This window comes from Phyllostomus discolor, chromosome 3 (genome assembly GCF_004126475.2).
Source record: "Phyllostomus discolor isolate MPI-MPIP mPhyDis1 chromosome 3, mPhyDis1.pri.v3, whole genome shotgun sequence".
In the NCBI taxonomy this organism is placed as follows: domain Eukaryota; kingdom Metazoa; phylum Chordata; class Mammalia; order Chiroptera; family Phyllostomidae; genus Phyllostomus; species Phyllostomus discolor.
In genome coordinates, this window is record NC_040905.2 from 168052663 (window position 1) to 168068845 (window position 16183).

A 16183-nucleotide genomic window follows, 5' to 3' on the forward strand; every position below is an offset into this window, starting at 1 on the left:
CACATGGCTTCCCACCGAGGCATCACAGTGTGCCAATGTCAGGAAGGTAAGCCATCTTTCTGAACCCCCCACACCAGAATCCTTTCATTTTCTGAATCACTTAATCACAACACTGTGAGGAATTATTGCCCCTGGCTCACAGTTGCAGAAACAAAGCCTAAGAGAAATACAGTAATTTGTTCAAGGTCACAGAGCCAAGAGAATCTGAACTTCAGGTCTCCCTGCTGCTTTCAGCTTATTATCACTGGTAATAAAAAAAGATCTCCTTTTTTTCCAAATGCTATATTCTTCCCTGTAAACTCTTTAAAGAAAGCCACAATTTCTGAGGATTGTCTAAACTTCTTTTTTAAAAATTGCTGAATAATACAGGGTCTAGCAAGAGTAAGGCCTGCTTGAGTGTGGTTGGTAGGGTAACAATACAGGTATAATAATTTATAGTTTTAATTTGAACATTTCACCTAAAATGTCACATGGTGTGCTTTAGTGTGATATTGTTATGTTCTAGAATTACATACATATGACTTTGTAATAAAAGGTTTTGTAATAAAAAAGGGTGTTATTTATGCCAGACACCCCTGTATTTCTTTTAATAGTTTTTGGCCTGCTAATAGTAGAACTTCAGCTTGAAAAAATGATTGTCAATTTTTTTGGATGAATTTTAGAATGCAAAAATGTAGTTCTTAATTTTTATTTTTTGAAAGGATTGTTAATGAGTTCTTGGATAATATTTGCCATTATGTTTTCGCTAAGAAAATATTTTTTAAAACTTACCCTGTATGTTGCCAACACAAGTTAAAAATGTTTCAGTACTGAAATATTTATGGACAAAATATTTATGATAATGAAATATAATAAAACATTTATGGATGTCTGGATTTTCTTCAAAATTATTCAGAGGAGAATGTAGGGGTATATGTGTGTGTGTGTGTGTGTGTGTATAAAATACATCTATGCAAACATACATACAAAGTCTGTCCAGAAAAAGTCCAGCCATTGACTTACAGTGAGAATGATTTGCATGAGGTTGATATAACCTGTCAGCCAAGGACACTGGGACACTGGACCAGAATGCACATGCATGAACAATGACAACTGTATTCTACTAGTCAGTGGGGGCAGTAGATGCCATTGAGTGAGCATGTGTACTGTGTGGCCATCACATTCAAAATGACTGAGCAAGTAGAGCAATGAATCTGCATCAAATTTTGTATTAAGCTTGAACATTTCTCCATGGAAACTATTCAGATGATTCAGAAGGCTACAGCTAGGGGAAACTGGTGACTGGCAGCTTCATTATGACGATGTGCTCAATCATGAATCACATCTCGTGCAAGTTTTCTGGAGAAACATCAAATTATCTGGGTGACTTAGACCCCTTACAACTCAGATTTGGTGCCATGTGACTTCTGGCTTTTCCCCAAACTGAAATCACCTTTGAAATAGAAAAGATTTCAGACCATCAATGAGATTCAGAAAAATATGACGGGGCAGCTGATGGTGATTGGGACAACTGTGTGAGGTCCGAAGGTGCCTACTTTGAAGGGGACTGAGGCATCATTGTCTTATGTACAATGTTTCTTTTATCTTGTATCTTCTTAAAAAAATGTCTCTACTTTTCATATTACATGTCTGGACATCTTCTGGACAGACTTTGTATATGTAGGAAATATATATATATATATAAAAGACTGTCCTACAAGACTGCCCATAGGCTGATAAATGTGGCTGCTGACAGTTGTAGGAGGTTATTATAATATTCTCTAACTTCACATTTGTTTCAAATTATTAACAATAAAAATGTATACAAAAAGTATGAAAGTATGCTTGGGATGTTAAACTCTCATTAGGCTACCTATATATTACTTTCTGGAACAGTCCTTTGGTATTCAGTCTTTGGGTCCAACAATGTGTTAAGTTGATTTAACTTGTGTGAATATATGCACATCAATAAAATAAATAGAGATACTGTTTATTATGAACCTTTGTTTATTTTAGTTCAAACTTAGTATATATGATGTTTGGCAATACTAGGTAATACTAACTAAAGGTTTGGGTCACCTTTGATAATTCACTTAATCACCTCTCTACCTCACTCAGTCTGATCTTTGAGATAAATGATTATATATTCTCACAAATATCAGCCACAGCATTGCTTTTATCTATGGGCATTTAGGAGTTAGGATAATACTCTTGGGATATATGCATATACTCTCTCTCCCTCTTTCATACTTGCCTGATGAAATCCCAATGTGTGCTCAGCCCAGCTTTATGCCTATTCTACTGCTGAAGCTGTGCATGGGTGGAAAGAAAACATACAACCCTGATGATTCACACCACTTTAAATTCTTGATGACACATATCAAGTGGGTCCAGGTTGTTGTGGGGGAATCTTACATTTCCCTAGTCCAACCACTCTCCCAGTGTCTACACTAACAGTAGTATTTTTCTCTTCCTAACATCCTATACCTCTTTCCTTCCACTTTCTCAGACCATGACCTGCATTATTTTCTTTAGATACAGAAACTATCCCAGAGGACTATCTGGTCTTCCCACCAGGAAATTCTCCATCCTATCCACATCTGCACCCATATATTTTTGCCTTTCCTCCTGCTACACAGGATGAAATTGCCCCTGTTCTATTTAAGACTACATTCTTCATTTGTGCATGGAATAGCATCCCTTCCCTCCTTCCCAAGGACCTTATTCCAATTCCCCTGGGACTGGTCTTCAACTTCTTTTTCTCTTCTATAAAAACATAGTCATTAGAAGGTCTAATCTACAATAGTATCATTATTTTAAGGATATACTGACATGATTATGGATGACCATGCAGCATCATCCTTGACGTGTCTATTCCTTACCCCAAATGCTCAATTCATTGGCAATCCTCTTGAGCTCTACCTTCAAAGTATATCCTATGACCAATACTGTAATGAAAAAGTTCTGGGGACAGAGGGCAGTGGTAATTGCACAATAATGAAATTTTCTTAATGCTACTGAACTATATACTTAAAAATGGTTAAAATGGTAAATTTTTAGGTTATGTATAATTTGCCACATTAAAAAAGATCAGTGAAGAAAAAAATATATATTTGAGTCCAAACACTTTTTACTACCACTATTGGTCCCATTCTAATTCAAACTACTCTCATCTCTATTATTGCAGTTGCATCCTAAAATGCCTCCCTGCTTTTAATGTTGCCCCCAACCACAGTCTGATCCCTATATACAATAGCAGAGTGATGTTTTAAACCATAAGGGAGATCCTGTAACTTACCAGATCAAAGCACGGTTAGAATAAAATCCAACTCTTTACAAAGGTCTTGCTCTTCCCTGAACACCTGGGGCCTTTGTCCCTGCTTTCACTCTCTACAGCTGGCCCCCCGACTTCGGGTCTCTGCCTGATGCTAACCTCCCAACACACATGGGCTCACATGATGCACACATGTATCTTTCTGCTTTATTTTTCTTAGTTGTATTTTGTACTACTAGACATCATCTATTTACTTGTCTACATACTTAACTTGTAACTCTGTTTGCCCCTCTTGACTTAAGGTCAATTATCCACCACTGCTTTTCTAGACCTTAACCATGACCGGTACATAGTAAGAGTTCAAGAAATATTTGGCATGAGCGGAATTGTTTGAGCCTTTGCATATTCAACTTGAAGTTTAGAAAATTGCCGATGGAAGAGTGTTCCAACACAGGCAACTGCTCACATCTGAAAAGATTCTCCTTTGAAAACAAAGCCCTTCAACAACTAATGCTGATACTTCAGGATGGACTGTTGGCAGCAGGAATGAGCGGAGGGAGGGGAGAGATGAGATCATAGAGGCCAGAGTGCCATGAAAAACATCAGACACTGTGCTTGTAATATGCGATTATAAATAATTGGGATGCTGATGGAAAGGGGTTTAAAGGTCTCCTGAGCAGGATTCACTTAATATTTAAGAACAATTCTTCAGAAGATTATGTCATTATGTAAGAAAATAGACTTGTTGAAAGGTTACCATGGCATGCAGATCACCCCTAAGTGATGAGGAGGAGTGGTGATTAATGAAGAAAATGCTGAGTGTGTTTTCAGACCTCCTAGGATCATCCTAAGTGTGATAGGTGGTGGACAGAGTTTTTGCGGTATAGTGACATAGTGACATAGTGTAATCTGGCATAGTGTCTAATTTTCAGGACACTAAATTGGGGCCCCCTGAAACTAAATTCTGCTAGTATATTTTAGATTTCCTAAAATTTAAAGAGTGAAAAGAAAAAACTAGAGGGGTTTTTAAAATAAACTTCTAGAATAAAATGTTATTTTAATATGAAGAACCACATTACTGCTAATTAGATATAAAGAAAAATTCATGTCCAGACTAGAAAGTAGAATTACTACACTAAAATATTGACTAAAGATTGCATTAAAGGTTTGTAGTCTTTATTCTTCTGTTTCCTGTTATAACCAGGTCAATTTTCCCCCTTCTTTTTTGGTCTTATTCTGGAAGCTTTTCTCGGTGGGCATTTGGCTGGTAACTGAGTGGAGGTCCCATGCTACTTCTGTGAGCCCCTGGCTGCAACCTCCCTGCTTTGTGGGGTGAACGTAGTAATAAGAGAAGTACGTGTAGTTATTCATGAGTTCCTCACTTGGAGGGTGACCCACAATCTCAGTTTACCTGGGACCGGAAGGGCTGGGGAACATGAAACTTTTATTTGCTGTATATGAGGAATTCCTGAGCAAACTGGGACGATTTGGTCACTCTTCCACTATTAAGTTCAGTGCTTGAACTACACTAGAAGCTAACAGAATGCTTTTAACTTCCTGTAACCTCAGGGATCTTTGCTGGGCATCTTTAATCTTTCTCTTCCCATTTAATTACATTTACTGAATAAGAGACTGTAGGTTTCCTATTAAACCTCAAATGTACTCCCCAAAGCAAGAAGAAAAATTATGTTTATGAATTATTATGATTATAATGACCATGTGGCTCTCTCTACCCATCCCATTCCAGCTACTCTCACTTAACCCACTCTGGGGCCTCAGCCCTACCCCAGACTCTAGGCCTAATCCTGAGGGTGGACTTGGAGCATTGCAGGAGTCTTTTTTAAAAAGAATTATTTATTTATTTTTAGAGAGAGGGCAAGGGAGAGAGAAGGAGAGGGAGAGAAACATCAATGTGTGGTTTCCTCCCTCATGCCCCCTACTGGGGACCTGGCCTACAACCAGGCATGTGCCCTGAATGGGAATCAAACTGGTAACCTTTGGTTTGCAGGCCCATGCTCAATGCACTGAGATACACCAGCCAGGGCACATTGCAGGAGTCTTAAATCAGCTTCTCTGACATTATCCTCAGCTCAGTAAGCTGGGTTTGTGCCTCCCCTGACTGGTTCTCCACTTGTCAATATGCTTGTGTGCAGCTACCTGCCTTGACAATCTAACTAGGGTCCAAGGTCTCCACACCTGGCCCCCAGGGAGTGTATAGGATCCAGCTCCTCCAGCACCCCCGATGTCCTGACCGCCTGCCTTGGCCTGGGCTTCAGCTCCGCATTGCTTGGCTCTGGTCCTCCTTTAACCTCCCCAGAAGGGCCATCTACACATGTAGCACCTCTCTGAGCTTTGGAGAAAGGCACCTTTCAGGAAGATAAACTACAAAGGGGGCCCCATTTGGGCTGGCCAGTTAGAAGAACAGAACATCCTTTCCTTAGGCAGCGTGTAAGGAACAGGGCTTGGCTAACAGAGCCCTGGCTATGTTTTAACTCCTGCTGGTGCCCCTTAGCTGAGTGTATAATTTACACAATCACACCTGCTTGTCCCCCTAATGCTACTAAGTGTCTCAGGTGCCATCGGGGCCTGACATGATGATGTGCTTGGCTTGTATGGACAGATTTTGTCTCATTATTGAGCACTAAACTTGAGTAAATGTGTTCCTTGTCCACCTGGCTCCCATGTCCTTCGGCTTTCAGATCACCCATGTGTAGGGTCCCATTCTTAATTTGATGGTGTGAGAAAGTAATGCTATACCTTATAAAAACTTAAACAGATAACACTAATTCTACAACTCTTACTCACTCGATCAAATAGTATAACACAATTCAATTTTAGTATTAAAAAACCTATTTCTCCTTGCCTATAGTGCCTTTTTATATTTGATCAATGATGGTCTCTTGATAGATTTTCTAGTCTTTTCTACTCTCTCTTTTTTTTTTTTTTTGAGGATAATACTACATTTTTTCTTTCCAAAGACAGTTGAGGATTCTTAGTTAGAAGAGAGCTCATTAATATAATTTTGATTTTAGGCCTATACCAAACTTTATAGTTCCAGACTTCCCTGTGAAAAAGATGAGGGTATGAAACCTGTCTGCCTAAACAGCAGAAGTTCCTGAGAAGTAAAACCAGAAAACAGAGAGTAAGGAAAAGAAGCTGAGGTCCGATAGGTTGAACACCCCAGGTCTTGGGGGAAGGTGGTTATAGCAGGGACACCGCAACTGGGGCAGATGTAAAGAAAAGACTAGAGAAGAGAAGAGCCATTCAGACAAGTTGAATCACATTACACTGAACTTCTGAAAACTTATCTAGCCAGCAAGAATCTTTTTCTTATTTGGAATTGCCAGCTTTGAAAGTTCAATCAATTCAATTCAAGGGTCCCTGATAGGACATATAACTACCACAAAGTTTGAGCCTGTCACAAAGCTTCACATGTTACTTTGTGAAATTATTTTCATACCTCTACCACATTTAAAAGCAAGGGACTTAGTGGCCTGAGGATCATGGCTGTTTTTACAATGCTACCTTTCACAGTTAAAACAAATGTGCACACCATAAATAAAGCATAGAACACATAGACACTTAAGAGAAAATTTTAGTGTAATCATTGGATATGTATTATGTGGTCTACATATACCTAAATACCTACGTATCAAGAGACAATGGGTAGAGGATAACTGAAACCGAACTGAAGTTTCATCAGGATGGTTACATGTGATGCTTCGGTTTGGCGAATGTCAGTTCCCTTGAAATGCCTTTGCCCAGCCGTATCTGTGCTAAGATGACAGCTGAATATTTTTTCTTTTTTTTTTTCTCAGTTGCTCAAAATAGCTTAACAAGTAGAAACAATTTCCCTAGAGTGCCTTTCTTCCTTAAGAGTATTGTGTAAAGGATGAAGGAAAAGTTTAGAGAGAAAAACTTATCTGCATTTACAATCCCCAGATGGGGTGGAATATTTCACGCATTATAAATGAGACAGAGCCCACGAATGAGGGGTGTGACCACTTCTTCTGCCTCCGCCTCCGGTGGGTGGTCCTCCTCTGGAAAACTTCCTCTAATTCTAACCACTGGCCCATGGACATAATGGCTCATGCTGGAAACCTGCTCAGGTTTTCAAAGTATTTCTATACGGTGCACTTGAAGTTGTTCATTTTCAGCAGACTTCCTAGGAGGCATGACAGAGGGGAAAAGCAGCTACTTACTTGTGTTTATCTTTTGGAGTGAAATATGCTTTTCCAGTTGTCTCCTAAGTTTCACCTCTGCTCCGTATTTCCCGGTGGTCCCGTTGTCAGCCAGAATGAAGTGGGAATGCATGCTGTTGAGGACAGTGAGCTTGCTCATGGGGTTGGACATGGTCTGGTAGGGCCGGACAACCTGTGGGATTGCGAAAGAAAGAGAAAGAAGTCAGAGAAAAGAAGGAGAAATGGTAAAAGGAGAACTGAACAGAGAAAGAAGAGGGAACGAAGGAATGAAATCAGTCCTTTGGTACAGTGAGAGTACATACAGTGTACTTCCTCTTCCTAATACTGCTTTGGGCAGAAGCAAGATTTATGGTAAATGTTCCATTCAGAGCAAGATCATGCTTAAAGGATTATATGTTTATTTATTTACCAAACATATACAGAAACTAGAGTTTATACTTTCATTGTACTCAAAAATTGGCATGTGAATGACTTTCATTTTGAAGTTAATCTGTTATTTGCTGATGAGCTAAAAATAATTGAAAAATTTAGTTATTTTGTTTCTTTATTTCTTTTCTTTACCATGTCCATACTCTAGTATGCACAGCAGAGCAATCATAATTCTGGAGACTGGTGGGGACTGGAGACCCAGAGGGCGGATTTTTCTGTTAAGCTCATTCAATAATCTGAAATTCTGTTATTTCAAATTCACATGGTTCTTATTAGGCACCTTATGTAAGTAGAAATATTGAATGTAAAATAACCTCATGAGAAGAATATGAATCAGGTTCAAAATGATCATCATTCTGTTGTTGTTGTTGTTGTTATTTTCATTTCATGGTGAATTACATTACCTAAAACAACAATTCTTAGTGTGGTCTTTCAGATTTTTGTTACAAGAAGAAAGCAAAACCTATTGTGAGCTAGTTGCTTCATATTCATTATCTATATTCCTTGCAACAATCTTACAAGCAAGAGGCTCTTACGTTTGTTTTGTAGATGAAGAAACAGGTAAAGTACATTTTTCAAGTGTTTACTATGCATGGAACCAGAATTCACACCCAGGATTGCCTGATTTCCAAATCTATGCTTATTCCCCTTTCCACAGGGCTTACACACAATGAAACAATGTTTCATTTTACTCCTGAAGTAATTAGGTAAGAACTTCCCTCAAGACTATGAAAAGGAACATTCAATAAGCTCATTGTCCAACAGCTATCCCTGTACTGAATCATCAAAGTTGACAGGACAGAAATAAATGCTGTTGGGTTTTTACTTCTGTGCCGTGGTGCAGTGTTTACATTACCTATAAAGGTGAGATGCTCTTTTTCATTTGCAGTATGTAATAACTCACTGTGGAAAGGTGTAGTAAGATTCAGTAGTTTGTTAAAGGAATTACAAAGTAATTTAGGAAGGACAGTCTTCAACAGTGAAGATCTCATGAAAGTAATTTCTTTTTTTAGACCTTGTTGCTGATTTTGAAACTCTGCATTTCCACAGTCTGTGTCTGACAATCACAATCGACTTAATAAATAGCGAATGAATGAACAGGACAACTTGCGATAGACATGCTTTGTTCAAAATTGTAAAAAAACAACCCACTTCTCTTTTCTTAATTGTTGGGGGGTTGATTTCATCTAAATTTAAGATGTGTAATTCTAAGCCTTTGAAATATCCTTCATTCCTTTTAATATATGTCCTGTTTGTTAATGTAGCATTAATATAACATTAATTCATAGCTTCATTTTAGTTGGCTCTTGTTGATAAAGGAAACACAGAACTTTTTGATGATTGTTTCCATGGAGCAGTATCCTATTACTTCTTTGTCTGTGTTACTGAATAGAGTCCTCCAAAATACAGAGACAGTGGTTGGCTAACTCCATCCTGATTTCCTTATCACTGGAAGAGTAGGCCGCTTGTGTTTAAAATTCCCATTTTGCTGTTACTCATTTTTTATCATAAAACATTCATTCTACATCAGAATGAAAGTTAATAAATATTAATGCTTTGTTGAAAGTGGCTTAGCAGAGAGATTTTCTCTTATTCTTAAAGTACCTCTACATTGTCTTTTTGGGGAAAAGAAAAAATACCTCAGTTACCATTCTCCCTTTCCTAACAGCAGGCTCCACGCCAAGGAAGAAGACCTAAACAAATCTGTGAGCAGTGGTGGTGGTGGGTGTGGGCAGTAGATTTTTTTAGAGGTTCATCTCTGCATGACAGTAAATTCAGACATTTGTTCTAGCTGAGACACAAGGACATATTCTAATTTCTGGGAATTTAGTTATTAAGACCATCAGATAATACGACATTTTCAAATGAAGAAAGGCATGAATACGATTCTGGGCCAAGCTTATGTTCTCACCACAATCTAAGAATAAAAGAACATAATTAAATCATCAGACTATGTTCTATACATCTTTTCCTCCACTGCAGGATTCTATGGATGTTGGTGTTTCTGTCTGCTGAGTGTTGACCTCCTTTCCCTGTGAAACGTGGCACACCAGTTCTTTGGGAATACAGTACATTTGAATCAGTCATGCAAGAAGATCAAGTTTACAGTATCACTCATGCATTTTAGTTTCTTCATCTTGATGGTTCCCATTTCCTTTGACTTTATGTGAAGGAGAAATTCAAGGTGATTACACTTTGGCAGAAACTTTGTCTACTGAATAGAGGGTATAAGTCTAAAATAATGAAAATATACTTATTTACTTTCTAGTATCATTGGAGGAAGATGTGCTGAATCTTGAAACAATTCTGAATGTATAAGCCACAGAATGTTTGAAACCCAGTTCTGCCATTGGCTGTTTGAATCTGCATCTCATTTTTTTAATCTCTGAGAGGAAAAGAGTAAAACCACTTACCTTAGATGAGATTATATGTGGAAAGCACCTAAAACCATGTCTAACTCTTAGCAGGTAATCTATAAATGTGATTTCCTTCTTTTTAGAAAACAAATTTTTAAATTTATTTTTAAATAGAGGGGAAGGGAGGGAGAAAGAGAGGAAGAGAAACACCAATGTGTGGTTACCTCTTGTGGGCTCTTCACCAGGGACCTGGCCTGCAACCCAGGAATGTGCCTGGACTGGGAATCAAATCTATGACTCTTTGGTTCACAGGCTGGCACTCAACCCACTGAGCCACACCAGCCAGGGCATGTAATTTTATTCTTAAGTTCTGTTTTATTTTATCAACTATAAAGTGATTTTCTAATTGCAAACTGGTGATCAAAAGGAAATGACAGAAGACAAATCACTGACCTTTGTTTTACACAAGGGATTTAAGTCAAGCAGTGTAAGTAAAGGCAAAAAATGAGCAATTTTTGACAAATATGCAAAGCGTTTTTTCTTTGCTGTGTCTTCCCAGGCCATTGAAGAAGGTGATACTCTGGAACTATTCATTGATGATTTACAAAGTGGGAGATCACTTCTCAAATATTTCAGAGAAATTACCTACAAAAACACTTGATATTCTTCATTACAAACATATCAGCAGTCTATTTTTCTTTGAGTTTCAATTTGCATATCTGCAAAAGATTTACTGATCATCCTGTTATGTTTTTCAAATAGAGAAGAATAATACCTTTGTATCACATAAATATGAATGAATTTTTCTGTTTGACAAAATTTCAGAGGTAATGTACATTCACTTTTAAGAGCTCATGAAAAGAGGACTTAAAAAGTGTGCATGAGTGTGCACATGCAGTTGTGCACATGTACAGGCATGGTAAGAACTATGACTTGTTCACGACTTGTAGATGTATTAGATCGCTATGTTCCGTATCGGGGTTTCCTGAGAGAGTCAAGCCCTCCTGCACTATGGCACCCACTGCAGGTAATGGGTTACTGATTCTCCTAAGACTGAAGGATGGTCCAGGTTATGTACCATTCTTGAGAGAATTGAGAAGAGTCAATCAAATAATTTTTTGTGTTTTAAATTTCAGATGAGGAATCAGATGGAGAAAGGCTAAATGGTGTCTGGAAGGCGTACACATCAACTGGTTTTTCATGATTGGCAAATACAGTAGTATCTAGATCCAGAAACGAAATTCAATTAGAAATGGAATTGAGACTCTTTGGGTATCATGGGCCGAATACCTCTAAGGAATGACACTTTGTTTCTCTTGTCTCTCAAGAGGAGTTGAGAGACTTCTTCATTCAATCTATTGTACACTGGTTCCTACTGGCAGTCTGGTAAAATTCTGGTTCCAAGGACTTTGTATGCCTTGACTCTGAAACAAATAGGCAATGAAGGCAGAGCTGTTTACAGGTTAATAGAGGTACAGTCCTTTATATAAGGCATTTGTAAGGTCATTATCATTACCAGGAAGGGACTGATCCAGAGACACTGTGGGAAAACTAACATCCTTTATGTGTCGGTGCCAGAGTACTGCATTCATTTTCCTGGAGGGGCTTAAATCAATCATTTGGGAGCTGATTGAAGACATCTGCTTGAGTTTTCCTAGCTATTTCCATAAATGTTTTGATCTTAACCAGGTGTACATAGTGGGAAGTTAGGAGTTCTAATTCTAAGTCCTCTGGTTACTAATTTGTGATCTTTAACAAGAATTCATTAATTTGTTTACTCATTAAGAATGGTTTGAGGAAATGAATGTGATAAGTACTATTGTCCTGGCTTAAGGAGACATATAATCTCATCTATGTAATATCCCACAATAAATATTAAAAATATATTTAGTGGAAGAAACTTTTTGGACAGTAGCTTTCTCATCAATAGTAGAAGACTATAATTTCTAAAGGTTTTCTACCTCTAAAATTGAGTCTGGATAGCCTGTGTTAAACAGTACATTTCTTCTTTTCCAAGTTATTGCAGAACAATGAAACTCTATGTGTGTTGGCTACAAAAAAAATAGTAGTTCACTCTTGGCCTGGGGTCTCTTCCATTTTGTGGTGCTTTCTCCAATGCAAGGGCCATTTGGTCATCTGTGACAACTTTCCTGAACAGAACTGAGTTGAGCTGAATGAGATTTTGATTCACCAATCACAGGTCTTCTGCAATGTCAGACCGTGCTGCCTGGGGAGGTGTGTGTCGGCATGTCCCAGGCAAGTAGCAGGGAAGGGGTGTGCGTCCACAGAGTCATTCTTTCCTTCCCAACAGCATTGTGATTTTAATTTAGCAAGAAGAAAGCTAGCATTCATCGACCACTTTATAGCTGGCACTGAGATAGACTCTTTCACATGGATTAATCCATCTCACGCTTATTTTATAGGTGAAACTATACAGGTTCGGGGAAGCGAAGTGTCCTGGCCAAATTTGCCCCACAAGCAGCCTTTCCTCAAAACCCATAGAATCTCGAACTCCCTTACAGACCAGGGGACATTAGAGGGAAGATAGAGGGCCCAGCCTGATTTTAAATTTATAACAGGTATGATTTTGCTGCTGGACATTTTTGCCAGTGGCTTAGCTGAGCATTAAAATCCTTCTGACCGCTGATCAGGTTATTTCCAGATGAGTCTTCTGGAGCTGTATAGTATGCAGAGGTCAGGAAAGGCACTAGCAGGTAGTAAATGAGGTTTGTGCAGCGGAGAGAGAGAGACAAAGGAGTGATGAGGTTCTCTTAGGGCCAGGCCTGTGTTTCTGGCAGAAAAGAGGGGATACTGCTGAGAAGTGGGAAGTGACCTCTTTGTCTGAGACAAAAGAACATGGGGACTGAGAGAATAAAATGAAAAAGAAAGAAAAAAAAGAAAGGCACCGTATGTCTTTATAATCACAGAGATGCCTGTGCTAGTGGGGACACTGGCTTGTTATATACTATTCAGACAGCTCAGCTGTAAGTCTGGATATAAAGCCGAGTCATATTGAAACTCAGATGCTGCCTCTCAGCTCAGCAATCCAAACAAGAAAGCAGCAAACCCAGGGATCCATCTCCAAAGAGGGCCCACGTACTTTAGCTGTGCGATTCCCACTAAAATACATGGGAAGACAATTACACCCTTCTGCAGCTCTTTGAAAATGTGTCCCTCCACTTGTGAGCTGCAGAGTTGCACCATCCTCATTGCAGGCTTTCCTCTTGAATAGGCTCACCTCCCTTTGTCCTGTCCTGAGGGGAACTGTGTACAATTCCCACCCAGGGCCTCCTGGCAGTGGGAACAGACCCTTGAGTTGGAAAGGGGTTATGTGCTTTAGAAACCACCATGTTTCAGTGAGAAATTTTAAAATATGTTCAGATTCTTTTGAAATGCTGGATTCAGTGACTTACTTCTCAAAAATAGAATAAAACAGCAGTGATGGTATGAGACTTCCAAATCTAGGTCATCAAAGGATTCCTCTTCTCTCTCTCGGATGACTCGTTCTGGGGAAATCCGGCTGCATATTAATAAAGTAGCCTTTTGGAACTCCTGACCAACAGTGATGTGAGTGGGTCACCTTAAGAGTGGGCTCTGTGCTCCCATTCAATCCTCAGATGATGCAGCCCCAACTGACACCTTGACTGTGACCTTAAGAGGGACCCCAGGCCAGAACCACCAAGATAAGCCACTCAAGTTTCTGGCCCACAGAAACTGTGAGACACTAAATGTTGTTTTTAAGCCATGAAGTTTTGGGGCAATATGTTACACAGTGATATATAATTGATAAAGTAGTATATTATTATTATTATTATCTTCTCTGAGGCCTCACAATGCATCCTTTCCCTTGTCTTCTGGATTGGCTGATGCATCACAGTTTCATGGCTTCTCATTCCCACTGTGTTCTCTGTGCTGCCCGGCATTCTTCCCTGAGGCTCTGAACAGCTCTGGCTCTGTTTTCTGTTGGGGCCATGGCTATCATCCTCCACTCTCTTCAAGGGACTGACTCAAACCCCAGCCTTCCTTATTTAGCAGGTGATCTGACTTCTGCACCTGCACACTCGCCAGTCAGGTGACCCTATTTAGGTTACTTACTCTCTGTGTCGCAGTGTCTCCTTGTGTAAATGGAGATCAATAATGATTATAACCACCACATTGGGGTGTTGTAAGGATACAAAACTCATAGAACAAGGCACATGTGAACTCCGTTATATGGATAGCTATTATTATTATGGAGAAATAGTGCTGTACAATAAGAATGAATATGGTCTTAGGAACTAGATGACTGAGGTTGAAATCCCAGCTACATGCATTATTTTCCATATTAGTAATTAGTGCATTAGTAATATTGGGCAAGTTACTTAACCTCTGTGGTTAGTTTTACCATCAGTAAAACAGGGAGGATGATAGCTAATAAAACTAACAATTTTTTACTGCCATTAAGAGAATTAAATGACTATGTAAAAGTGCTTAGATGGGTGCTGGTATTTATTAAGCTCTACAAAAATGTTGATATTGTTGTTGTTATGATTATTTCAGTGATAAACAATAAACCTCTAGGCTAAAACTTCAATGTCCTACAACCAACCCTTTCTTCTTCTTGTCTTGTCTTTTAGTTACAAGGGTACAGACTGTTACTCTCCCCTTTCGCCCTGGTCTCCTTTACCTCAGGGCCTTTCTGGAGTTCATTTCATCAGTTATTTCCACTATCTCTCTAGCTCCCTCTCTACCATACACATATAAACAAATTCCAGTTTAACCTATCTTGATTAAAAAAACTCCTCAATATATGGCTCCCTTTGGCTACTTATCTCTTCTCTTCACAGTCAAACCGACAAAAGAGTAGTTTCTACTTGCCTTCTCTATTTCTCCTTCCTCAGCCGATCATAACGGGAGCTTGCCCCTTCACCCTTCTTCTGACACAGTGATGCCCATGATGTTCATATGGATAAACTGGATGAACACACCCAAGTCCTTTCCTTCTACAGCCTCTCAGTTCTGTTGGGCATTGCTCTTCACTCCATCCTGAATACACACAGTCCCTCGGACTCCATGACACTCTCTGGTTTTGCTCCTACCTTTAAGCCTTTCTTCTGGTGTCCTTTGCAGGCTGCTTTTCCTCAGCTCAGCTGTAAAATGTTGGAAGAATACAGGATCCAGGTGTCGGCCTTCCTTCTTCCCACTCTACACACTGTCCCTTGGTCCTCCTGTCTACCAGAATGGCTCAGATAATTGCCATCCATAGCAAATGCCTTTGGAATTAAAGTGTGTAGCCAGATCTTGCTCCAAGCTTCTGTCACACAGACTCACTGGCCCACTGGATATTTTCACATGGGTGTCTCAAAAGAACTTTGAAATTAACATGTCCATATCCAAACTCAACACTGTCTTTACTGATTCTGCATTCCCCCATGTGAGGAGTTGTGGCCTAGAACCTGAGAGTGGGCCAGGTTCAGTTAGCATTGGATCCTGTGTAATCGTAACAGACTTGAGCAGGTCTCCTTGCCTCTGAACTTTTTCTCTCACATCTCCTATTTACATCTTATCTAATGTAGTCAGAGAAGTCCGATAAACTCTATATATGGCCATACTGGGTCCTTACTGAGCTTACTTGGCTTGCTTTAGAAATAAGTGATGTATGTATTGAGTTGATAACTACACCAGAATTATCAATCAACTGCGTTATTAAACTTGATTTTTCTTGGTTTGAGATATAAAAATGACATCAAAAGGATAGTTTCCAATTAAATATAAGAACTCTTAACTATTATAAAATCCTGAAAATAAATCTATAATTTAGAAAATATAAGATGTCCTTGAATGTCAAGATAATTTGATAACCACATAAGATAATGTGTTGGCAATCTCCCCAAACACAATTTTTGTCCTCAAGTGAAAATGAAAAGTACTTTTTCTTGTGATCATATCTGGATTTTTAATTT

General features: G+C 39.0%; 1 protein-coding gene across 1 annotated transcript in view; it reads right to left on the reverse strand.

Annotated features, from left to right (window-relative positions):
- Nucleotides 1–16183, reverse strand: part of TRPM3 (transient receptor potential cation channel subfamily M member 3) — a 501162-nt gene that overhangs the window by 222998 nt on the left and 261981 nt on the right. Inside the window, 1 exon segment of the mRNA XM_036021739.1 lies at nt 7456–7627. Within this exon segment, the coding sequence (XP_035877632.1) occupies nt 7456–7627 (172 nt within the window).